A 26419-nucleotide genomic window follows, 5' to 3' on the forward strand; every position below is an offset into this window, starting at 1 on the left:
TGAGAAGAAGAAAAAGACTATGCCAGTGTAGGTTCTTAGCTACCTGGAAAAAATTATAATGTGCCCTTATATAAAAAAAAAAAATACTTAAACGAAAGATGATTGTCCTTTTTCATTCAAGTGCAGACCATTGGAGATTCCCTATAAAAACCCTTTCGGGGGATATCTTACTGTTTGTTTGTTTGTTTTTGTTGTGTGTGTATGTACAGTATGTCGTTTGTCATCGTCCAATGTTTATTTTGCTTGGTAATTTTTTAAAAGTGAATCGATTGCAGCATTACTTGTCTATGAGCTCGGTAGCCTACCCATGCACATACAGCTTGAACCATGATGAACCAGGACCACACAAGTCCAATGCACGCTGGATGACGGGAAGATAAGGACTGTAGACCAGTTTGAACAGACTCCAGGAGAAATCCACAAACTTAATAGTGTTTTAACTCACTGTGTATGGGCTAAACAATCTACTAATGTGGCCCATATTGACCAGAGAGGACTCAAGCTATCACGGTGTTGCAAACCCATTCAACTCCATAACAAATGTCTGCCGTTCAATCCACCTCACTAAGATCGAAAAAGGGATTTGGGAAATCATGTTGTTAAATGGTGTTTAAGGCTTTGTGTAGAGACTCAATCCGATGCGAGCGTTTTTTTTTGTGCCAGTAGATCGACCAGAGTACCGTGATTTAAGGCTGGGTTTCCCAAACTCGGTCCTGGGTGCACGTTTTGGTTTTTGCCCTAGCACTACACAGCTGATTCAAATAATCCAATCTTAATGATGAGTTGGTTATTTGAATAAGATGTGTAGTGATAGGGCGAAAACCAAAATGTGGGGGGCCCAGGACCGAGTTTGGGAAACCCTGATTTAAGGTACCCATCCACACCAAAGAGGTACTTTTCAAGCATTCAAGAAACACAAGAAGTGATTGTTCTTATGTTCGTGTTAGTACTTTTATGTTCTGATTCATTTCTGCCAATGAGTATGTAAAGAAAATTACGATTTACTTCTTTAAACAAGGGAATAAAAGTGTTTCTACCACTCTACTCTGTAAGTCCACTATGAAACTAGTGAAGAGCTGACTACCGCCCTGAATCAAAGGCCCTGTTAAATATTTTTTGAATGATTCCTTCCTTCCTCGAAGTGGTCACTGGTCTGACATGACTGAAGCTGATCGGGTTATGTACTGGAGATCTTGCTCTATCAGTGACATCTTAAAGAGGCTGTATGGAAATGTAGTTGCTAATTGTTTACCTCAAATTTCAGCTTGAGTCTTGCCTGTATGGGGCAATAAGAGCGTCTTATCCAGCGCGACTTACAGTGGTGATTGCATACGTTTTTCATACTTTTTCGTACTGGTCCCCTGTGGGAATCGAACCCACAACCCTGGCATTGCAAGCGCCATGCTCTACCAAATGAGCCACACATTACAATTTCTTAACTCATGAAACCACACAATCCTTAGTTTTAGCCTACAATATGCTTTTGCTCATAGGTGTCGGGAGATGTGCCCCTTTCTGTCCAATGAGGTCATTTATGGGCACGGTTCGAATTACACAGGCAATATTTCTGCCAATTCAGGGGACACCTTTTGACTCGAGTGCACCCCAGAGGCAAACATTCCATATAACCCCTTTTTAAATGAAGGATGAAGGTATGCCTTTGTAAAGCATCCAAAAAGGGCCATAGCAAAATGCAGTTGAATTGCTGGAGCTACCTAGATCGCTAAAGATGAATGACTAGCCACAAAGACTTGTTCCTTTGTCCTTATTTTGCTTGATCATGAATACAATACATTTGATCAAAGGTAGACCACATTCCAGTCAAATGTTACCAACTCACTATGGAATGGTCATACAGTTACAATACATCTTGAATACACCACATTTTAATTAAGAGAACAATAAAAATTAAAATAAATACATATTGTAAAGTGGTTATCCCACTGGCTATAAGGTGAATGCACCAATTTGTAAGTCGCTCTGGATAAGAGCGTCTGCTAAATGACGTAAATGTAAAAACAATAGCCTGTGACTGGCAATAGTTTATGTCAAATCAAACAACTAGTGTTCCACCTTCAGGTTATGCTACGGTTTGTTCCCTAGGGTCTAAATGGGGGCTGTGAGTCTCAAATGGCACCCCATTCCATACACAGCGCACTACTTTTGACGAGCCCTATGGACTCTGGTCAAAAGTAGTGCACTATATAGGGAATAAGGTGCCGTTTGGGACGCACCCATGATGAATAGCCTAAAGTAATTAACCTGGGTTTGTCATCTTCATTGTAATCATTCTTGGCTATTCTCCAAGGTTTCTTCCCATTGGACTAAGTTCCATAGATAGGGTCATCCTGTAAGTTGCTTTCAAAAACATTCACATTCAAGGTTCCGTGATGGGTCAACCGACGGCCATATCAGTGTACGTACCAATATTCCATCTAGGAAACAAAAAAATGACCATTTAAGGAAAGTTACTTGAATTTAGCAACCAGGTTGTATGTGGGTACTGTATGTATGTTATCATCTCCTTGACAGTGACTCGGGTGTTTACCAGCAATACTGTGAAAAGCCTTGGCAACAGAAGGCCTCTTTAACCCACAACACATTGATGCAGTGTCCGAAAAGCAATAATTGTGCCACATCGGGAATAAAAATATACTGCTGACCATGACATACAAGCATTTAAGTCAAGACTGCAGCAGTGAGATTTCCAGTCAGGTAAAATTAGATGAGTAAATGAATTTGTTTCACTGCTATGTTGCGTTAGAATGTCAACAGACACTCATATTTCACTGTCACGATAAACTACATACACACACTCAGGTCAGGAATAACCAATTTAGCCATTAGTTGAATGGGGCGCTTAGGGGATCATTTGGTTGACTCTGATTGTTAGAGTTGTACTGAAGGTCCTGAATCGGTGCAGCTGGTCACCTAGGGACTGGCTAATATGTGTGATTTGAGTGTATCTGATAGTATTGGGAGTTGATTACGCAGTTTCAGGAGGAAACCTTTAATCAGACGACAGACCCCATCCACAGCTGGAATCTTTCTAAGCAGTAACTTCCAGACACAACCTTCCATCGTCTTGCCCAATCAGGCTCCCTGCAGCTCAACCTCCATCACTTGGGGATGGCCATGCCAGCAGGGGGGCCAGCACAACTACGGCCAGGGATTGGCACTGCCAGCAGGCTCAACACACCCCCAGTCTACAAATGGGGGCTGATCCTGCCATGAGGCCAGCTACCAACCTCGGTCCACGGCCGGGGGCTGGCGACTCATACCCTACTCCATCTACTACCACCCCTTCCAACGTGTTTGTCAGATGGCAAGAAGCCAAACTAGTGAAATTTGGTTTCCCGTAATGATATTACATCACCATGACCTTGGTTTATCTGGAATGATGCCACTAGTCCCTCTGTCCCTCTGTCCCTCTTGCCAACCCCCCCCCCCCCCCCCCCCCCCTTCCCTGGCCGTAGTTGTGCTGGCCCCCCTGCTGGCATGGCCAGCCCCAAGTGATGGACTGAGGTTGAGGTGGCGCCCACATTGTGCAGGAAGCCAATGGAATCCTTTAAAAAGGGAAAACTCCCCCTACTTGGCATGTTGGGCGAGCTGAATTGACACATAAAAACATTGAAGTATTGCTCACACATACACAGGTTCCAGATAAACACACACGATTCAGACACGGACAGCAGCAAGGGATCATCAGGTACCTGGGTGTTCTGACCAAACGAAATGTTTAGCCTGTTTTAAGAGCATTTTTATAGTCTATACATGTGTTATGATTGATTCCTAATTAAAGTTGAAATATGTAAACTGTATACCCTTTATCTGTTTACACTAATGGTTTTACCATCTGTTAAATAGTGTGCAGTGTGTGTATTGACAGTGTTACTCTGTGTGTGTGTGTGTTGATACTCCTGTGTGTTTCAGATGTCTGCAGCTATGAGGGGAATTGTTCTTCTCTTTCTACTTTCTCTCTGGGCTGGAGACCAGGTGGATGCTCAGATCAGTGTTGCAAATTTAGCAAAACTGATTACAGAGATGAAAAAGTGAGTGCTTCACTGTTCCGTTGTAATCATATAGTCTCTGTTTTATTACCACACTTCTTATTACCCAAAGAAACCCTTACATTAATATACTATAGGGAATTGTCCCCAATCTCTATAAGTAAGGTCAACCAAAGTATGTGCTTTGTGTTCTGTCCCCTCCTCTGTCTCTCGTTTTCTGCTGTTATTCAGGTTCGGACTGCAAAATCGTCAGTATGCCATGGCTGTCAGGCTCACCCAACAGCAGTGCCAGACCGGACAGTTTAATGTCGGTGTTGAACCAAAGGTGGTCCAGGATGCACTTAATGCCGACCAAATCTACAAAGGGGACAAGATCATCGCAGCAACAGCACCGGCTAAAAGCTACCACGCAGAGTATCGTCTCCTGGATGTTACTGACATTAACCTGGGCTACCCCATATTACACCTGACAAATAACAACAATGACTGTATAATCTTCTTTACCAAATTGTCTCCCTGCCTGGAGTCCTGTATGAACAAACAAGGAGGCCACAACATTATCACTGGCCTTAAAAGGGCCTTTCCTAAAAGAGATCAAAAGTATAAGGCCTTTGTGTACGAGAATGTCTGGGAACCTAAGTCGGGTGGGGCGCCTGCCAATCCCCCAAGGCAAAACGTACTAAACTCCTTCGGTACAATAGATAAGATAATCCCCCTATATCGCTGTGTACGAGGCAATTGTTATTATTGCAATGGGCTGAACGCAGGTAAATGTATGGAGGGCTACGATGGCTGAGTTCTTTCCTTCAGGTCCAGCTGAGCCAATGAAGCCTCTGGCCTCCTGTATTGGTAGTGCAAAGAGAGGACTGTCAACCTCCCTCTCCCTTCGTCCCTCTCCCTTCCTCCCTCTCCCTTCGTCCCTCTCCCTTCGTCCCTCTCCCTTCGTCCCTCTCCCTTCGTCCCTCTCCCTTCGTCCCTCTCTCTGTCTCTCACTGTCTCTCTTTGCCCTTTCCTCAGTATGTCTGACCCTCCTTGGGAGAATCTCAATTGGTTTTGCTCGACTCCTCGCGTCCTCTCCTCCGTCCTGTCCTCGCCTCCTTTTGAAAAAGGTCAAAGGTAATCAAGGAGAGGAGGTGAGGAAAGGAAACCTGGAAACAAATGTGTTTGTATGAAAGGACTCTCCTCCACTAGCACGTCATCAGGCAAATGACATGTGTTAAGTGTTAAAAAATACATTTAGCTGGTTGCACTAGACATTTTATAGAGGGATAAGTAGTGTATTGTTTTTAAATGTGGGCATGCTTTTCTCCGGGAAAACAATAGCTGATTCAAAGGGGGTGTGGCAGATTTCTAAACCCTTTCGCAGTAGCCGCCGGGAGGATACATCTGTGCTCAGGCTATCGAGAAGAGGAGGAATCTCCTCTGAATTGATACTATCCTACATATGGCGACCACTTTTTGGTTTCCGGGTCACGGTGTAGAGGAGGACAGGGGAGTGAAAGGAGAGGATGGACTTTCCCAATTGAGAATCCCCTTCCCTATCCTTCTTTCTCTATATCCTTCCCTGCCTCTCCTTCTCTTTCTCCCCCTCTACAGTTCCACAGTTCAATAAACGACACTATTACAGGACCATCTCTCTCTTCATTCCTGTGCTGTATTGTAAGTGGGGATGTAGTGATAAGAAAGGTGGAGAAGAGAATATGTCATGAGGATGTGATGTCATACACAGGCAGTGTAACAATGTTCTGGGAATAAAATACGAATATCACAATGTATAACAAGTTTGTGAAAATGAAAAATGAGACAAGAATATTAGACAAGAATAACCCAATCTTAGCATATTTAAACAAGGTTATGACATTTATGACAGTAACCCAAAGAGATGGTAACACGTGTTTGTAACTGTGTATTATGGCATAGTACTTGTGGTCCTCTGTAGCTCAGCTGGTAGAGCACGGCGCTTGTAACGCCAAGGTAGTGGGTTCGATACCCGGGACCACCCATACACAAACATGTATGCACGCATGACTGTAAGTCGCTTTGGATAAAAGCGTCTGCTAAATGGCATATTATTATTGGGTTAACATTAAACAGTATGTAACCATATCCTATACCGTATTTATATCAATGCAAGTTTATCAGAACAATAAGATGCATTGAAAAACTTTAAGCTACAGTATGACTGCAGTTGAGGCCTATCATTGTGGGGCACTATGTTATACTTTATTGGCTGTGACATCACATAAAACACATCTTCTCTGTGTCAAGTGCCCATTCCAAATCGACCCCAACATCTGTGAAGTTGTAGAGCTCTGGAGGACTACTTAGTTAAAACACAATGTAATATTGTAGCTCAATGTGTGAGGATGAGATTCCCTTATGTATTGTTGGTAGGGGTGGACGGTATCCAGATTTTCATATCGTCATACCATCCTTCTCTCATATTGGTATATACGGTATTACCGGCTTGGTACACAAGGTTGTGCCAAAAAAACGCAAAAAAACACCATTGGGCGTCTATTACCAGAATGCTAACAACATTTGCACAAGTAACAACGAATTTCAATGGAGGCTGATCGCTAAATATGCTAATGAGCAAAACGTTATTCACATATAGGTAGGAGCTACCTAATGTCATTTTTAGTGAGTTTGGACATTTACAAGCGAATGTGAACTAGAGACATTGTGCAAATGAACAAAGTTTTGACGCATTCATGTCTGAAGAAAGAACAGTACTAGCTCAGGAGCAGCATGTGTAGGCCTCAGATTTTTATAACTAAACCAAGATAGACCACAGCCCGTAGTTTCCAACGGGAACAAATGAGTCATAGTGGGCAGAACAAGCAAGGAGGTGGGCAGAGTCCAGCACGAGCTAGCGAGATCCGTTTGGCGCATTCTAGCTACATTTGCATATTTCCATTTGGGAACGCCTACTCTGTGAAGTGTGCGTGTGCAATAATGATAGTTACCCGAGTGTAACTCCAGTTCTATGAGTGGAGCGGAGCCCCATAGGGGAGCTCTGCTCCTATTGGTTTACCCACTGCCCTAAGGCAGCATCAGCCTGAGACAAAATGATGCACACACCTGCAGCCAATAGGAGTACAGGTGTCCCTATAAGAGGGGATGCTTCCCCTCAATCAGCCTCCCGAGATATTTATCTTCAGCGAGACTAGAGAGGGTCGGCAGGGCCGTAAGTCCTATGGGGCTCCGCTCCACTCATAGAACTGGAGTTACACTCCGGTAACTATCGTTCTATATCGTGGAGCTCCGCCCCATAGGGGAGCTCTGCTCCAATTGGTTTAAGGCGGAGCACAACGCTCCAAAATGTACTCCCTGCCGAGCCCAACACTTCCCATCGAAACGAAAAGGTCAGGCCTAGCAATGGCTGCGACCAAGTCCTGCAGTACTGTAACCACTGTATCACAATATACTGCGTCATCGGTCCAAATCTGCCCCACCTAGTCCAATGGCAACACCAATGTCTATTGGGCAGATCACCAGAATATGGGCCATACTAATCTGTACTAGCAGATAGATGGTACCTCAATATCCTGTTACAATAACACCGACCACTAATGGAATGACACAAAGTGTCACTCTACATTGTGTACACGGTAGCCCGCCCCACTCAATCAATGGAACCCCAAAGATTAGTGGGCAGATCCCAGAACATGATTCAGACTAATCTGAACAAGCAGATAGATGACGTCACATTCCGTCAAAATTGTCATGACCGGTCTAATAGTACCGTAACCAAGGTTACTACTATTATCCCTCATTATTCCGCCTCAACCCAGTTATTCACTGGTGGGCAGATCAATACATGCCTTCTACTGTACTGAACAATTCAGTCAGGAGTCATGTTAAAATATGTCCTATCAGAAGCGGACCTGAAAGAGACCTGTCTCTTCTGTCCTGCATTCCTCTCTCTTAACTCAAGTCCTCCCTTCAGCCACGCTGAGTACAGACTGAGCCAAAGAGTTAGAAGACATTTCCAAGAGATAGAAGCGGATAACTGGAGACGGTGACGACCACGACGCCGCTGCACAGATATCCTCTACCCCTGTTCCTCTGAAAAGGGCAGTAGAAGCCGCTACTCCACGAGTGGAGTGGGCTCTTATACCCTGAGGCAATTGTCGCCCCGCTGCCTCATAAGCTGTCTCAATGCCTTCGCAAAGCCAATGAGACAAACGCTGTTTCGAAAGTGGTCTACCTAGTGCAGCCGCACCGTGACACACAAACAGCTGAGGCGATGACCTAATCGCTGCTGTGTGCTCCCCATGAGGAGGGGGAGAAAAAGCCCACAGCTCCACGGTCTGTGATCTATATGAGCTCTTAATAACCTTCGGCACAAATGCCGGGTTAAGACGTAACAACGCTCTGCTCAAATCGCCATTAATGGCAAGGCAGTCGGGTCTTGTCGAAAGAGCACACAAATCACTGACACGCTTAGCAGTAGTCAAAGCGAGCAACAGTGCCGTCTTCATAGACAGCATCTTGAGGGGTATTTGATTCAATGGCTCGAACTGCGACTTACAGAGCGCTTCGAGTACCAAAGCCAAATCCCACTGAGGAAGCGTGGCTCTAGGCATTGGCCTAAGCCGCCGCGTTCCTAATAAGAAACGTTTCACTAGAGGGTGGCTGAAGACAGTTTCTCTGCCAAACCCCTCGTGACAAGCTGAAATCGCCGCTGCAAACACCTAAATGGTGGCGGGCGATCGCTGCTTATCAAACAATAAACTGCAGAAAAGAACAGGGTTAAAAAGAACCGACAGTTCATGGGGTCTACATTCTCTGTGACACACCATTGTGAAAAAAACGTTCCATTTAACCCTGTATGGTCCTGATTACTGAATCAGATAACCCACGGCGCTCTAGCCTGGCCCTCTCAGGAGCCAAGCCTTCAGTGGTTGGCCGGTTATGGGCAATCGCCCTATCGAGCCTCCCGCCTGAGACAACGCGTCCCTTTGATGTGGAATTGGCCAAGGTGGCGCAATCAACATCTGACTCATCTCCGCGAACCATGGAGCCCCTGGGCGATCGGGGGCTACCAATATTATTGACAGCCCGCCTGATCTCACCCTGGCTAACAGTGGGAGAATGCAGGACAGTGGAGGGAATGCATACAGAAGAACTCTCTGCCACGGTTGGTTCGCGAACGCCTCCCTTCCCAGTGGCGGTTCGTCCTGTTCCCTCAGAGAGAACCATAGGGGACAATGCGCGTTCACGCATGACGCGAATAAGTCCACCTCGGCTCTCCAGAACTGTTCCCAAATTTGGAGAACAATGTCCGGATGCAGACGCCACTCGTCGTCTCGGGGACCCCCTCGAGACATGAGGTCTGCTCCTACGTTCAAGTAGCCCGGAATGTGTGCTGCTCTCAATGAGCGAAGGTGCTCGTGAGCCCACAGCCACAATTCCTCCGCCGACCGGTGGAGAGCAGGAGACCTGACTCCTCCCTGGCGATTTATGTAGGCTACTGTGGTCCGGTTGTCTGACCAGACCAGCACATCGCGACCCCGCAGGGTAGACGCGAAGTGGGTCAGAACCAGTCTAACCGTTTCCAACTCCAAGAGGTTGATGTGGCGACTCGAAAGAGGCCACACCCCTCCTATCGCTTGGGTCTGACATGTCCCTCCCCATCCAGTCAGAGAGGCATCTGTAAACACTGGAATGTAGGAGGACACTTTGCCTATCGGGACTCCGTGCGTGAGAACGCGCGGGTCTCTCCAATAGTTCAGATCTGCACTGAGCGAGAGGGGAACCACCACCAACCGATGACGTTGACGCACTGGGTCTAGTCTTAGTTGGGCGAACCATCGCTGCATCCTGCGCATGCGCAGGAGTCCCAACGGAACCACGAAATGGGCTGACGACATGAGACCCAAGAGTGACATGACTGACCGCGCCGTTACCGTGTGATTCGGACTACACTTTCTCAGGGCTAGCAACAAGGCTACCCTTCGAGGGTCCGAAATTCGAGCCCTCATCATTACAGTGATTAGCTGTATCCCCAGGTAGACAATCTGATGACTGGGCCAGGGAGCGCTCTTTTTCCAATTCACAGCGAACCCCAGACGCGTGAGATGAATCACTGTCTGTGTCGTGTGAGTGAACGCCAGCTCTGCTGACGGGGCGAGAACCAGTAGGTCGTCTAGGTAGGCTAGTAGCCTTATTCCCTGACGACGCAACGGTTCCAATGCCGCCTCTACACACTTGGAAAACGTGCGAGGTGCCAGGGTGTACCCGAATGGCATCCTCGTGTATTTGTACGCCACCCCTTGAAAGGCGAATCGCAGAAACTTTCTGTGACGCGGCTGCACCGGCACATGAAAGTACACGTCCTTCAGGTCGTTTTGTCGTGAGCATTCGGAAGGGCCGTTTGGTTACGCTCTCATTGAGAATGCGTAAATCCAATATCGGCCTCAATCCCCCCGTCTTTTTGGGCACCAGGAAGTAGGGCGAATATAGCCCTTTGCTCCTGGGGAACTACTGTGACCGCATCCTTCGCCAAAAGTTCCGTAATCTCTGACACCAGAGCGGCCACTTTTTCAGGCGTTTTCATCACCGTCTCCACCACTCCCCCTGCTTATTTTTTTCATTAAGCAATGGCTTTTTTCTCCTCACGCTTCTGTAAAGCCCAGCTCTGTGGAGTGTACGGCTTAAAGTGGTCCTATGGACAGATACTCCAATCTCTGCTGTGGAGCTTTGCAGCTCCTTCAGGGTTATCTTTGGTCTCTTTTTGCCAGGTCCGTGAGTTTTGGCGGGCGACCCTCTCTTGGCAGGTTTGTTGTGGTGCCATATTCTTTCCATTTTTAAATAATGGATTTAATGGTGCTCCATGGGATGTTCAAAGTTTCGCATATTTTTTTATAACCCAACCCTGATCTGTACTTCTCCACAACTTTGTACCTAGCCTGTTTGGAGAGCTCCTTGATCTTCATGGTGTCGCTTGCTTGGTGGTGCCCCTTGCTTAGTGGTGTTGCAGACTCTGGGGCCTTTCAGAACAGGTGTATATATACTGAGATCATGTGACACTTAGATTGCACACAGGTGGACTTTTTGTGACTAATTATGTGACTTCTGAAGGTAATTGGTTGCACCAGATCTTATTTAGGGGCTTCATAGCAAAGGGGGTGAATACATATGCACGCACCACTTTTCTGTTATTTATTTGTTAGAATTTTTTTTAACAAGTTATTATTTTCATTTCACTTGACCAATTTGGACTATTTTGTGTATGTCCATTACATGAAATCCAAATAAAAACCCATTTGAATTACAGGTTGTAATGCAACAAAATAGGAAAAACGCCAAGAGGGATGAATATTTTTGCAAGGCACTGTATCTTATTGGTCTTTTTTATAGATATTTAAGTGTAGCGGGACAGATGCAACTATTGGTTTGCAAGTAACAGTGCATGTTTAATTACAGAAGTGCTTTACAAAATTACAAAAAAGGTATCTTGAGAACCAAAACTTCACATAATTTAATTTCTAAATGTTGCCAACTGTTTGCTTTGTGATAGCAATGTCCATTGTTGAATAAGATTGAAGTAACATTTGAACCATCAACAATCCAAAGTATTTTAAGGGTGTGTTCATAAATTCAATCTGGAGTGCCAGAGTGCGCTCAGAGTGCCCTCTGGGTGTTCGTAAATTCAGAGCGTTGTCAGATTATCAGTTCGTAAATTCAGAACATTTTGCTCTCAGAGCGTTCAGAGCGCACACTGGACGCTCTGGCCGAGGAGTAGGGTTGATTCGGGCGTTCTGGCCTCACAACGGCAGTCAAGCACCCAAGCTAACTGGCTAAGGTTGGCTAGCTTGCTAGCTACTTCCAGACACAAATGAGAGAACACCTCACTCTGACCATTTTACTCACCCTAGCAGAGCTGGTTAGGCTGTTTTTATGTTATCCAGAGTGTTGGTGACTGTAACTGCTGCTGGCAACAATTTAATTACGCTGTTTTGCCGACATTTACTGACACCGGCCATATTCAACGTTCATAAATTTGTCAGATATTCTGCGCTCTGGCACACTCAGACGAGAGTGCTCTGAAATCGGGAGTAGAGTGAATTTACGAACGCACCCTAAGTGTCTCTCGGTTCATCCCAACAGTCTAGAGTGGCTTTCTCTCCTCCTCTCCTCGACCTTCACTTATCTAAAAACGTAGGATAGGTGAAAGACACATGGCCAAGACCCAATTCCCAGTCCAGTTTTTTTCCACAGAGGCTGATGAAGGATAGGAGATAAGACCATTTTAGACTATTGAGATACACTATGGGCTGGTTTCCCTGACACAGATTAAGCTTAGTACTGGACTAAAATACTATTTCAATGGCGATCAAGCAAATAGATAATGTATTTTATTCCAGGACTAGGCTGAGCCTGATCTGTGTGTGGGAAACCAGCCCTATGTGTCAAAGTGCATCCTTCATCAGGAGTTGGCAGGCTGGTCTGGAGTTGAATTGGGGTTGCTCTCCACCAGGCTCTGCACTCGGGCCAGGATGATCTCGTTGGAGCTGCTACAGTCTTCCGCTCCGTAGGGGGCGCTCACTGTCAGCACGTTGGCCACACGCAGCATCTCGCCCTTCTCTTCCACGGGGATGCGGTTCTTTTCCAGCCACAGGCGGAGGCTCTCTTTCCTGCGTCTCACTTCTTCCGGGCCAAGTGCGCGGGCTCCCGGGGGTGTAAAAACAACCCTCAGCCGTCCCGCCATTTCCTCGTTGCCCTCCTGGAGGATCTCCACCTCCTGCACTGCGTGGCCTGTCACAACTCGGACCGTCGGCGTGCCTCCCTTCTCCTGGAAGGTCACTAGGACGATGCTGGGGAGGGAAAATAGGTAATGCATTGAATGTCAGCTCAGCTGATATACACCCCTTTCAAAGCAACAATCCTGGTATTGTCTATGACTGAGTCACATCAAAAACACCACACTGTAGCTAGGGATAGCAGTTGCGAAGTAGGATGCTCAAACTTAAGTCTCATAACAAGAGTGGTGTCGTCACTCGTCACTCACTGTTGTAGCTAGCTACCACACTATATAAGTGGGAGACAAACTGACAAATCAGTGTATTGGTATATTATTTTCATATGATAGCTTAAGCTATCCATCAACATATTGTGCACATGTCCATGGAGAAGAGTACTGTGAAGGTACCGAAGTTACCTGGCAGATACTGGATCAACGGTAAAAACCCAACCATTATGTTGTTGTTTCTCGTGCGCTGTCACTTTGACCTCTTTGTTGACATATTTACACCACTCCAGTGGCTTCAGTTGACGCCACTCGTCCATGACTGGTTCAATATACTGACGGAAAATAACCTAAACTGAGCTTTAATCTCCAAATCAGGTGCTGCAGCTGGCCACTGGCTAGCTGAATTGAGCCTGTGGTTGAATTTGTCCAACGGTCAAATGTGCCGTAGTAAACAGTGAAACAATTCCAAAGGTTCCGGCCCGAATAATTAAATACCTAGTTACACATTACTAACCTCTTCACCAACCTAATACTCTACTGTGTGATTCATGGTATGTAGTATGTTATGAAATATTAGTGATTTATCATTTTATAGCATTGCAAGAGTACATTTTGTGAACCGTCCTGTCTCTGACCGTCCTCTCAGGAGCATCAGTTTGACACACGCATGCGCAGATTGATTGTAAAGCGGGCCTTGAATCATGTCAAGACACGGTCGAAACGGAGGAGGTAAACGAAATAGCAAAACGGATTTTAACTTCACATAATAATGCACAAAAAGCTAACCTAACGCATGTTCAATAGTAGACAAAATATATATTGACGTCAAACTCAGTATTCATGAAGATAATCTCATGCTTAGTTAACTAGCATGCAGCTAAGCTAACTAGCTAGCCAGCTATCTAACGTTAGCTACATTAGGCGTACTTAGCTGTCCTAGCTCTTGCCGTGAACTAGCACACCCGATTCTCTAATCAATGGCTTGATTATGTAGCTATTTTTCGATCAAAATGTTTTAATGGGGCAATCTGCAGTTGCTACATCCATTTGTGGACTTACACATTAATTAACATTGTTGCATTGATTCTTGAATAATTTAAAGGTGCAATATGCAGAAATCGCTCCGCCATTTCCTGGTTGCTAAAATTCTAATAGTTTGCCTAATTTCAGTTTGTGACAACATGCAGTCATTGTGTATAGAATCATTGTACCATCTAAACCGCTGTGAAATATATTTTACATAACAAAAGTTACATATTGCAGCTTAAATGCCTCATGACCTTAGTTTGACTGTTGTACCCCATCAGAACCCAAAATATAAGCATGTTTCACTCCAATGTTTGCAAACAATGTAAATGTTAACAGACATTAGCTATAAAGTCTCAAAACATGGTTAAAACTATCATTTTGATATCATAGATGGTCATTCCTTATAACCATCACTCTATGAATTTGAGATAGGTTACATTTCTCCAGCCCCATCCCTCAGCTTTTTACCAAAACAGGTGCGGGGAAAGCTTTGTTATTGTTTCAACTTCAGATTGCCAGACTGTGATAGCACTGGTTCACCGTCTGATATTAACGCCATACATTTGTTTGGAAAATTTCCTCTCACAAGCCAGAATGTTGAATGACTTACTTTACAGGTTGTCTGTAGGAATGTGAGACAATATATTCACAGGAAAGTATACCTAAATCAACTTTTCAAGGCGCTGGTAGTGCGTTCAGATTTTTCACCTGAAGCATGCGCAGAACCATGTGAACACATGCACGAGCTCTTCAAGTATGCATGCGTCTCTTGTGCTCATGCTTCAGGTGATATAAATCTGAACGCACTACCAGCGCTTTGAAAAGTTTATGTAATTATACTTGCTGTCGATATAATGTCTCACATTTGTACCTGCAAAAAAATATACTTTTATCTGTGTCACAGCCGGCCGTGACCGGGAGACCCATGAGGCGGCACACAATTGGTCCAGCGTCGTCCGAGTTAGGGGAGGGTTTGGCCGGACGGGATTTCCTTGTCCCATCGTGCTCTAGCGACTCCTTGTGGCGGGCCGGGAGCCTGCAAGCTGACTTTGGTCGCCAGTTGGACAGTGTTTCCTCTGACACATTGGTGCGGCTGGCTTCCGGGTTGAGCGAGCAGTGTGTCAAGAAGCAGTGCGGCTTGGCAGGGTCGTGTTTCGGAGGACGCATGGCTCTCGACCTTCGCCTCTCCCGAGTCCGTAGGGGAGTTGCAGCGATGGGACAAGACTGTAACTACCAATTGGATCTTTTTATTCATCATTCTGGCTTGTAGAGGTCGTGAGGAAACTTTCCTGATACAAACGCCCATTTCTGCCCGACGTAGAATTCAATGCAATTCAACGACGGGTCTCCAGGCTAAACTGCTGATTGCCGCTTTAAATATATTAGTAGTCATTAGTTGACAAGTTGAATTAGGTGTCCTAGCTCTGGAATAGATCAATTACATGTAACATCTGGGGTCCCCAAGACATTTGAGAACCACTGATAACATTAGTATAGCTAAAGAGTCTATGGGTTAAGGTGCTAACTTCTTTTGTAGAGGGCAGCTCATGAGTCAAAAATGGGTCTGCAAAATTTGACCTTATTTGCAGTTGAATTAGGCTAAGTAACAAAAAGAAACAAAATCCTCACCTCACTAGCTGTTCCACCTTCTGTCTTAGTTGATGTGTTGACTCGTTCACCACAGAGCCAAACGTAGCTAAGCTTGATGAAAACACCCTGCTTCTGTAACGTTGGTCGGTTTCATATAGAATTGAATGGTTATGTATGACAAATGTTAGGGGATGGGTTACATCTATTACATATAATTCAAAGAGCAAATTACACGTTCACTTGGCAACATCTGCAAATCAGACATGGGCCTAGGCCTAATCAAAACCCCATAAACCTTTTTTCTTCTCAAAGACAGGTAGCAGATTGCAGAAATTGATCAATTATAAGATGTGACACATTCTAGTATCAAGATATGGAGATAAGGTTGATCCTCTGCCTAATTTTACATTTTCAGGCTTCAAATATTTGCTCAAGTGTGATTTAGGTGATACGTAATTGCAGTAAATCACTACATGCAGCTCATTGTCATGAGGAAAAGCACGCAATATTATATTAATATGCCTGACACAATTTAATTTAGACCATAGCATGATGAACTGCCTCAGGCCAACACTATGCTAATCGTCCACTGACCTCAATACATGGGATGCCTTGAGAGGACTGCATTTCAATGCGATTTCTACATCTGTGCAGTTACTTACAGCAACCCTTTTGATACTGAGCTTAGGGGAGGGGGAAATCAAAGGCCTCTCAGAACAGAAGTCAGTGAGTTGCATCAGTGGTGGCACATCTTTCTATGTTTCCTTTGCAGACGCTAAGGTTTACGTCGGTAACCTGGGCACTGGTGCGGGGAAAGGAGAGCTAGAGCGGGCGTTCGGGTATTATGGACCCTTGAGAACAGTGTGGATTGCTAGGAACCCCCCTGGGTTTGCCTTTGTGGAGTTTGAAGACACCCGGGATGCAGAAGATGCGGTCCGTGGCCTTGACGGCAAGTAAGTGGTTCCTCAAGACTCCAGACTTCGCCCCCAAGTTTAGTCTACTCTCCAAGGCCTACAAGCTGAAAGGGCTCATAGGGCACCTGTGTTGTTGACGTTTGCCAGTCAATAATGTAATTTGCTCTTTGCAAATATTGAAGCATTTTATTGGTTTAGGGACATCTATCAGTAGAAGGGTAAGCAGGTAGCTGGTATAATCTTGTGTTACGCATTTGCTGCTATCCAGATCATACACTTTAGCCATGTTCCTAAGTGCTTGTTACACTTTAGATGGGTTTCCTCATGTCCTCTTTTTGAAGTGAACTATGCCAGTGTGCAATTTGCTTACTGTTGAACTGACTGTCTTTCAGGTTAATTTCTGGATCTCGAGTTCGAGTTGAATTATCTACAGGGATGCCGCGGCGATCTCGGTACGAGCGTGCGCCCACCAACCGGCCCTTTGACTCCAACGACAAGTGCTACGAGTGTGGTGAGCGGGGCCACTATGCCTACGACTGCCACCGCTACAGTCGACGCAGGAGGAGCAGGTAAGCCTCCTTAGCCAATGCATTCGATTTAGCTTTTCTTATTTTGATAGTTGTCGCTTATTTTTCATTGTCTTGATTTTTCAGTGTCTTATGTAGATAAAAAAAAAAAAGTAAAGATGATGATTAAACTATCATACAATCTTGACAAACTGCCTGTGTCTAGGCTACCTCTTGTTGTTGCTACTTTTGTCTCTCCGCCTGTCACTTAATCCCTTTTAAAATATGGAAATACTTCTGAACTGTTATGTGGGATTTATTTTGTTAACAACTCACCTGGTCAAAACATTTCAGGTTTCGCCGTTTGATTCAGAGTGTCACGATCCTTAACGATTTCATGAGGCATCTAGCAAATTCCACACTTTCGATCCTTCTATGACCATGGGGTTGATCGATCAGCCAGACCTCCCCTTCTCAAGCAACTGCCACTTCTAGCTGCACCTTAAAGATTTCATAGAGGGCTGACAATGCACCAGATGATTTGGTTATCAATTTGGGCCTGGGGTTTTGTAAAGAGGACAACCTGGTAGACCATGGTCCCGTCTAGACAAATCGCCTTGCATCTATCAAGTCTCAATCAAGCGATTTGGCTGTCAATACGATCATCATCGTTAGAAATCGAAGAACACGACTAGATGCAGAGGTCGGCTGATAGATACTTCTAGATCGCCTAGATCTGCTAGAACCTTGGTCCAAAGTGGGTCACCCGGGCAATCTTGCAAGGTTTATTTCAAGTACCAATTAATGTGTTTTTATCTCCAGTGTAATGTATGACTTGACAATAACGTTTCTCTCTTCCACTCTACTAGAGAACTGAAAGGCCTGCTTTAAGCAGGATACGTTAGCTCCATGAACAGCTATGTCTATATAGTGACTTCTACCAGTACCATTGCATGTGTAATGCTAAATCTAATTGAATCCCCCTCTTTTTGTGTGTTGATTTGAGCCAGTGTCAGTGGGCTTAGGGTGATTGTTGTCAGTGGCCAGGTCAGAAGTAAAGGCAGACTGAGGCAGTGTTATGTGGGGCTTCACGGGGCCTGTTCTGAACTGTCCTTCTTTCCCTCCCTCCCCCTCGTTTTGATTAGGTCCCGGTCTCACTCCAGGTCCGGTGGGAGGAGGTACTCGCGCTCTCGCAGCCGGGGCCGTGGCAGGAGGTGAACGCTTTTATGCACAATCCTTTCTCATTCCAAATGCGCTGTTGTCCAACTTCCTCAGAAGAGGGTCACATCAGTCATAGATGGAGTTCGTCTGGGGTCTGTTCTTGGAGCTTTTTTTTCATAACTAATATGATGAAATACAAATTATTGTACAAAACATTAGGAACACCTTCCAAATATTCCATTGCACCCCTTTTTGCGCTCCGAACAGCCTAAATTAGTTGGGGCATGACTACAAGGTGTCAAAAGTGTACCACAGGGATGCTGGCCCATGTTGACTCCAATGTTTCCCACAGTTGTGTCATGTTGGCTGGATGTCCTTTGGGTGGTGGACCATTCTTGATACGCACGGGAAACTGTTGAGCGTGAAAAACCCAGCAGTGTTGCAGTTCTTGACACACTCAAACCGGTGCGCCTGGCACCTACTGCCATGCCCGGTTCAAAGGCACTTAAATCTTTTGTCTTGCCCATTCACCCTCTGAAAGGCACACATACACAATGTCTCAATTTTCTCAAAGCTTAAAAATCCTTCTTTAACCTGTCTCCTCCCCTTCATCTACACTGATTGAAGTGGATTAAACAGGTGACATCAATAAGGGATCATAGCTTTCACCTGGATTCACCTGGTTAGTCTATGTCATGGTTCTCCAACCCTGTTCCTGGAGAGCTGTAGGTTTTCGCTTCAGCCCCAGGTGTTACTAACCTGATTCATCTTATCAACCTGCTAGTTATTAGAATCAGGTGTGCTAGATTAGGGTTGGAGCAAAAACCTATAGGATGGTAGCTCTCCAGGAACAGGGTTGACCAGGAATGGCACTGCAGAGTTTACCAGAACAGGTATGAATGTATCATAGCTGACAGCTTTGATATCTACGTTCTAGATCAAGATCCTTCTCTCCACACCGCTCTCGTTCTCCTAGAAGATCTAGAGCCCTTACCCCCAAGAGATCAAGGTAAATTGTAGAAAAATGGACTTGCTTGAATTATGTAAAGATCCCACATTGTGTATAACAATAACATTGTTCACTTATTTATTAAATGATGGGTGTTGATGCTTTTCCCCCCCTCATTTCTATTTAGATCTCGATCAAAGTCCAGATCAAGGTCTAGGTCACTTTCTCGTGCAAAGAACAGGTGAGAAATATAACTGTTTCAGTGCTCTGATCAGCGTTTCATTGCTATTGTCAACAATGCAGCTACATAAGTTGAGTAATTAACACTTAATACAGCAGTTTGTGTCAATCCCCAAAGATTGCCACCACCGCAACAAAATACAATTTTGTGTTGGTTTTGACCGTTTCGGCTATGACAATTTAGACTTGTCCCTATCAAGGGAGCACATTTGTCCCCTTGATATATTACATCACCTACTTAAGAGACTAAAGCAGGGGTGTCAAACTCACTCCATGGAGGGCCTAGTGTCTGCAGGTTTTTGTTTTTTCCTTTAAATTAAGACCTAGACAACCAGGTGAGGAGAGTTCCTTACTACATTGAACAAAAATATAAACACAACATGTTAAGTGTTGGTCCCATGTTTCATGAGCTGAAATAAAATATCCCCGAAATGTTAATATGCACAAAAAGCTTATTTCTCTTTAAATGTTGTGCACAAATTTGTTTACATCCCTGTTAGTGAGCGTTTCTCCTTTGCCAAGATAATCCATCCACCTGACAGGTGTGGCATATCAAGAAGCTGATTAAACAGCATGATCATTATACAGGTGCACCTTGTGCTGGGGACAATAAAAGGCCACTAAAATGTGCAGTTTTTTCACATAATACAATGCTACTAATGTCTCAAGTTTTGAGGGAGTGTGCAATTGGCATGCTGACCGCAGGAATTTCCACCAGAGCTGTTGCCAGATAATTGAATGTCCATTGCTCTACCTATAAGCCACCTCCAACGTCGTTTTAGAAAATCTGGCAGTAGGTCCAACCGGCCTCACCACATTCCACAGGCCACAATCAACAGCCTGATCAACTCTATGCGAAGGAGATGTGTTGCGCTGCATGAGGCAAATGGTATTTGTTACCAACAGATGCATATCTGTATTCCCAGTCATGTGAAATCCATAGATTAGGGCCTAATTTATTGATATAAATTAACTGATTTCCTTATATAAACTGTAAACTCAGTAAGGTTTTTGAAATTGTTGCGTTTATATTTTTGGTCAGTGTAATTAGTGACCTTATTTAATCAATCAAGTACAAGGGAAGAGTGAAAGCCCGCAGACACTCGGCCCTCCTTGGAATGAGTTTGTCACGTGGGCTAAAGCGTTGTTCAAACTTCAGGCCTTAATGCTCAAATCAGTTTTGTTTTTCAAATCCGTTTGTGAATAGTGACTCTCCAAACAGCAAGTTACAAGTGACCAATCGGATTTGTGTGTGTTCAGACAGCAGTCGTTTGCTGACATGGCTACGCTAGTTGTCATAGTAACGATGGGTGTGTGCAGTGGTGTAGGCTGATTGGTGGTGGTGCTTGTGCTTCCTATCACTCAGAAGATATGTAGCAAGCTAAGGTGACAACAATGCCTGCCATGGACCATTTCCCAGTTGCTTTGAATGTTCAAAAAATCATAGAGTAAGAACACTTTTAAAGCCTCAAAGAATAAGGTGATCCAATTTCAGAACTAGTCCTTTTTGGCTAGCCACAGCAGTCAACTAACCAGCTGTTTAGCGTTCTAGTACATTCACTAATTTGTTTCTAAACAATTACCAAGATAGTTAGCTACAACATCATGTTCTTGTCAAACTGTCAACAGAGTAGCTAGCAAGCAACAAGATATGCCAAATAACATTCTAAAAACCACTTGAGGGCAATTAAATCCGATTTGACTATTCAGACACAAGTCGCATGGCCAGCAATCAGATTTGGATCTGACTTCAAACCACCTACGAAGGTGGTTTGAAATGTGGCTTGAAATATCCAATTCCATGTGGCTATTGAATGTTCAGACTGCAGGAAATATAACTGATTCGAATCGGATATGCAAAAAAAATAGGATTTGAGTCACTTCAAACTGCCAATGTGAACAAGGCTTTAGAAGTGATCTTAACCCTGTTGTGGAGATTTAAAAAACTTTATAAAAAAAACAATGACCAACATGAAAAAGGGACACTTTAAATCTAAAGAATCTGAAAGTCTTGTATGTTTACTTCTTCAGGTCTGGTTCTGTGGGCAGATCCAAGTCTGGTTCCCCCACGAGGAGGTAAGCAGAAGTCTTGAGTCTGACCCCAATTTTCTTTCCACCATTCTCCTCTCTAAACGAGCTGTGGAACAGTTTGACAATGCATGATAAGCAGCAAAATTAGACAATGACAATGTTGTCCATGCGGGAGGGCAGTCATTATGCATGGTTACAGTTTTAACGGTTTAGATGCATGATGGGTCATTTAAGTCAGGCTACTTAAGCATTACAAATGAAAGGTAGACTCTGCAATAAATCAACAACAGTTACATTCACATCTTTCAATTCAATATGTGAAATATGTATTTAAAGATCATTTGAATTGTATTCTTTAAATTCATCCAAATAATAAATTTGTATGACAAACTTATATTAAATGCATGGCCCATAAATACTTTGGTTGCAAAACATTGACACTGTCGAAGTCTTGTAAGAATGAGCTCTAAAAATGAAAATTCTATTTTAAATCCCAGCTGCTCAAAATCTAAAGCGTCACCTCAAAAACAGAGGTGCGTTTTTCCTCACAACTGAGGTAATGACTTTAATTTGGGGTTAATGCACAGCAATTAAATGAAGAGGGAAAAGTCATTTCTGTTTTTGTCTCTTTCAGCCACTCTACCTCGAGGAGTCCTCGTCGACGAAGTGACAGCTCGGAGAGAGACGACTGAACTTGTGAAGTTTTTGTTTGTTTATGTAAGCATCTCTTGTGACTAAGTTCTTTGTAAACCCATTGTATTGTTTGAAAATATGTAGGCTTGTTAATTTCCTCTTGAGGCATATTACTGACATTTCAAAAAGAAGCAATGGGGACCCAGTTTGGAATGCGTTTGTGTTTTAGAAATAGTTGTTGGTTAATAAAGTATATTTGATTTAAAACGGTTGTGATGCTGTTTGGTGGTGTGTTGTCCATTTGGGTACAGTTGGTCTGTATATAGCACAACTAAATGAAAAGGTTGATAAATTAAAGGTTTTGGATTGCGTGAACATGTTAACTCCTCTACCTATAGAGGGCAATGTTGCACTTGCGAAATGTGCTGTTCGAATTTTGAACTCAGGATCATAGCACACTGCTCGTCTTATCCTTGATACCAAACAGCTACTACTACTTTAAGCTTTTGCCTCTACAAATGTGTAGGTTTAATATTTTACTTCAGACATGTGACCTACTTGTGTGTACTGACATGTATGTGTAACTGATAATGTTTTTACATGTATGTAAATTGTAAAGTATTTTGTCTGTAATGTCTTTTTCGTTGTGTGTCGGACCCCAGTAAGACTAGCTGTCGCCGGCTAATGGGGATCCTAACAAAATACAATTGTAAACACATTTGATTGTGAAAACACCCAAGGTCACAGAGACAAAGGAGGGGGTGAGAGATGGTCCTAAAATATGATCATGATGCAGTCGATGGGCCTCCAGTTAGCCTCTCCACTCTGTTTCACTTGGCCAAAGATTTGACAATTTAAAAAAATTCTCATGGTGCAGTAATATCTGAGGTGTTTTTCAGACACGCCAATATGCTCTTGGGCAAGGAAAGACCAGGGAGCGTTTAGCCTATAACAGCAGTGGGAAAGAGGGCATTGTGTGCATCCCAAACGCACCCTTTTCCCTATATAGTGCACTACTTTTGACCAGAGCCCTATGGCCCCGTATCGGCTCTAGTCAAAAGTAGTGCAATATATAGGGAATAGGGTGCCATTTGGGATGTATTCATTGAAATGCAGCTGTTTACCGCTTGTTTCTCCCCCCTTGTTTTTCCCTTCTCTTCCCAGCTGTTTGATCATAATCCAAAGAGTCTGCTCATATCTTTTAATAGCCTCATTATCCAAAGGCAAAATGTCAACTACGTAGTGTTAGTGACCTTTATTTTGGTATGCAAGGGGTTCGAAGATGAATCAAGGTTGTGTGGTGTCTTGGGGAAATGGATAATTAAATGCTCTCACATGAGGAATACCTGTATTAGACAAACAACCATCATTGAAGCCTAACTTTCTATCATAATGTCCACCTATATTTTGTTGATATGGCAAGTGCTGTGTCCTGCTGCTTGTGTTTATCCATGTAAACCCTCAAAACAATTGAGATAATTTAAACATAGAGCTCCATCTATTGGTTGGTTGGTTTCTACAAAGGCAAGGGATCAGCACTGGAAAGGAACACAACCAAAGGTGAATCACGGGGTGCTATGCAAAGGAACCTGCATTTACGTTATAACTTAACTGAATCTACAAATATCAAGTAATTTAACCGGCTCATAACAAATAAAGTATTCATACCCCTTGACTTATTCCACATTTTGATGTGTTAAAGCCTGAATTCAAAATGGATTAAAGTGATTTGTTTTTCTCACCCATCTACACAAAATACCCCATAATGATAACTTGAAAACATGTTTTTAGAAAATAATTAAAAACATATTCCCCCCAAAAAATTGCAAAAATGTGTTTACATACCTGTTAGTGAGCATTTCTTCTTTGTGAAGATAATCCATCCACCTGACAGGTGTGGCATATCAAGAAGCTGATTAAACAGCATGATCATTATATAGGTGCACCTTGTGCTGGGGACAATAAAAGGCCACTAAAATGTGCAGTTTTGTCACATTACACAATGTTTCAGATGTCTCAAGTTTTGAGGGAGTGTGCAATTGGCATGCTGACTGCAGGAATATCCACCAGAGCTGTTGCCAGAGAATTGAATGTCCATTGCTCTACCTATAAGCCACCTCCAACGTCGTTTTAGAAAATCTGGCAGTAGGTCCAACCGGCCTCACCACCGCAGACAAAGTGTAACCACGCCAGCCCAGGATCTCCATATCCGGCTTCCTCACCTGCGGGATCAAATGAAATGAGCCACCCGGGCAGTTGTGAAACTGTGGGTTTGCACAAACTGTCAGAAACCATCTCAAGGAAGCTCATCTGCGTGCTCGTCATCCTCACCAGGGTCTTGACTGCAGTTTGGTGTCATAACCGACTTCAGTGGGTAAATGCTCACCTTCGATGACCACTGGCACGCTGGAGAAGTGTGCTCTTCACGGATGAATACCGGTTTCATGTCAACGTTGTGAAATGAGTGCCCCATGGTGGCGGTGGCGTTATGGTATGGGCAGACAAAAACTGCGGACAACAAACGCAATTGCATTTTATTGATGGCAATTTGAATGCACAGAGATATGAGACGTGATCCTGAGGCCCATTGTCGTGCCATTCATCCGCCACCATCATCTCATGTTTCAGCATGATAATGCACAGCCACATGTCGCAAGGATCTATACACAATTCCTGGAAGCTGAAAATGTCCCAGTTCTTCCATGGCCTGTATACTCACCAGACATTGTCACCAGTATAAACACTTGAAAGTACAACTTAAGTAGTTTTGGGGGGTATCTGTACTTTGCTTTACTATTTCTATTTTTGACAACTTCATTCCCAAAGAAAATAATGTACTTTTTTCTCCATACATTTTCCCTGACACCCAAAAGTGCTCGTTACATTTTGAATGCTTAGCAGGACAGGAAAATGGTCCAATTCATGCAATTATTAAGAGAACATCCCTGGTCATCCCTATTGCCGCTGATCTGGTGGACTCACTAAACACAAATGCTTCAGTTGTAAATTATGTCTGAGTGTTTGGAGTGTGCCCCTGGCTATCTGTAAATAAATAAAAATAAAAAATGGTGCCGTCTGGGTTTGCTTAATATAAGGAATTTGAAATGATTTATACTTTTACTTTTACTTTTGATACTTACAGTGGGGAAAAAAACTATTTAGTCAGCCACCAATTGTGCAAGTTCTCACACTTAAAAAGATGAGAGAGGCCTGTCATTATCATCATAGGTACACGTCAACTATGACAGACAAAATGAGGAAATAAAATCCAGAAAATCACATTGTAGGATTTTTAATGAATTTATTTGCAAATTATGGTGGAAAATAAGTATTTGGTCAATAACAAAAGTTTCTCACTACTTTGTTATATACCCTTTGTTGGCAATGACACAGGTCAAACGTTTTCTGTAAGTCTTCACAAGGTTTTCACACACTGTTGCTGGTATTTTGGCCCATTCCTCCATGCAGATCTCCTCTAGAGCAGTGATGTTTTGGGGCTGTCGCTGGGCAACACGGACTTTCAACTCCCTCCAAAGATTTTCTATGGGGTTGAGATCTGGAGACTGGCTAGGCCACTCCAGGACCTTGAAATGCTTCTTACGAAGCCACTCCTTCGTTGCCCGGGTGGTGTGTTTGGGATCATTGTCATGCTGAAAGACCCAGCCACGTTTAATCTTCAATGCGCTTGCTGATGGAAGGAGGTTTTCACTCAGAATCTCACAATACATGGCCCCATTCATTCTTTCCTTTACATGGATCAGTCGTCCTGGTCTCTTTGCAGAAAAACAGCCCCAAAGCATGATGTTTCCACCCCCATGCTTCACAGTAGGTATGGTGTTCTTTGGATGCAACTCAGCATTCTTTGTCCTCCAAACACGACAAGTTGAGTTTTTACCAAAAAGTTCTATTTTGGTTTCATCTGACCATATGACATTCTCCCAATCCTCTTCTGGATCATTCAAATGCACTCTAGCAAACTTCAGACGGGCCTGGACATGTACTGGCTTAAGCAGGGGGACACGTCTGGCACTGCAGGATTTGAGTCCCTGGCGGCGTAGTGTGTTACTGATGGTAGGCTTTGTTACTTTGGTCCCAGCTCTCTGCAGGTCATTCACTAGGTCCCCCCGTGTGGTTCTGGGATTTTTGCTCACCGTTCTTGTGATAATTTTGACCCCACGGGGTGAGATCTTGCGTGGAGCCCCAGATCGAGGGAGATTATCAGTGGTCTTGTATGTCTTCCATTTCCTAATAATTGCTCCCACAGTTGATTTCTTCAAACCAAGCTGCTTACCTATTGCAGATTCAGTCTTCCCAGCCTGGTGCAGGTCTACAATTTTGTTTCTGGTGTCCTTTGACAGCTCTTTGGTCTTGGCCAT

The 26419-nt window shown here is 43.9% G+C and overlaps 2 protein-coding genes and 1 long non-coding RNA gene across 5 annotated transcripts; 2 read left to right on the forward strand and 1 right to left on the reverse strand.

The window, feature by feature from the left end:
* The first annotated feature begins 3599 nt into the window (after positions 1 to 3599).
* Positions 3600 to 5639, forward strand: LOC311113767. The gene is made up of 3 exons (XR_014611042.1): positions 3600 to 3709; positions 3934 to 4052; positions 4242 to 5639. It is a non-coding gene; the product is annotated as an uncharacterized lncRNA (long non-coding RNA).
* Positions 5640 to 11486: 5847 nt separating this feature from the next.
* Positions 11487 to 13418, reverse strand: LOC311113518 (gem-associated protein 6-like). The gene is made up of 2 exons (XM_084156759.1): positions 13180 to 13418; positions 11487 to 12835 (listed from the first exon to the last, which is right to left on the reverse strand). Exons 1-2 carry the CDS (start codon positions 13305 to 13307, stop codon positions 12448 to 12450), a joined length of 516 nt encoding a protein of 171 aa, XP_084012885.1. The 5' UTR covers positions 13308 to 13418; the 3' UTR covers positions 11487 to 12447.
* Positions 13419 to 13661: 243 nt separating this feature from the next.
* Positions 13662 to 23023, forward strand: srsf7b (serine and arginine rich splicing factor 7b). Of its 3 annotated transcripts, XM_084156756.1 has the most exons (8): positions 13662 to 13719; positions 16382 to 16562; positions 16916 to 17092; positions 18175 to 18243; positions 19128 to 19199; positions 19327 to 19380; positions 21411 to 21455; positions 22045 to 23023. In XM_084156756.1, exons 1-8 carry the CDS (start codon positions 13692 to 13694, stop codon positions 22100 to 22102), a joined length of 684 nt encoding a protein of 227 aa, XP_084012882.1. In that variant the 5' UTR covers positions 13662 to 13691; the 3' UTR covers positions 22103 to 23023. The 3 variants fall into 3 exon arrangements, with proteins under 3 accessions (XP_084012882.1, XP_084012883.1, XP_084012884.1); XM_084156757.1 differs by lacking the exon at positions 21411 to 21455; XM_084156758.1 differs by lacking the exon at positions 18175 to 18243.
* The last annotated feature ends 3396 nt before the right edge of the window (positions 23024 to 26419 follow it).

The sequence above is a fragment of the Coregonus lavaretus genome (assembly GCF_964263955.1).
Source record: "Coregonus lavaretus genome assembly, chromosome: 40".
Lineage (NCBI taxonomy): Eukaryota > Metazoa > Chordata > Actinopteri > Salmoniformes > Salmonidae > Coregonus > Coregonus lavaretus.

Coding starts and splice junctions, on each gene's coding strand:
- LOC311113518 (XM_084156759.1), bottom strand. CDS start 13,307: ATGGACGAGTGGCGTCAACTGAAGCCACTGGAGTGGTGTAAATATGTC. Junction 12,836..13,179: donor GTTGATCCAGTATCTGCCAG/GTAACTTCGGTA, acceptor TTCCCTCCCCAG/CATCGTCCTAGTGACCTTCC.
- srsf7b (XM_084156756.1), top strand. CDS start 13,692: ATGTCAAGACACGGTCGAAACGGAGGAG. Junction 13,720..16,381: donor ACACGGTCGAAACGGAGGAG/GTAAACGAAATA, acceptor TTTCCTTTGCAG/ACGCTAAGGTTTACGTCGGT. Junction 19,200..19,326: donor CTTACCCCCAAGAGATCAAG/GTAAATTGTAGA, acceptor ATTTCTATTTAG/ATCTCGATCAAAGTCCAGAT.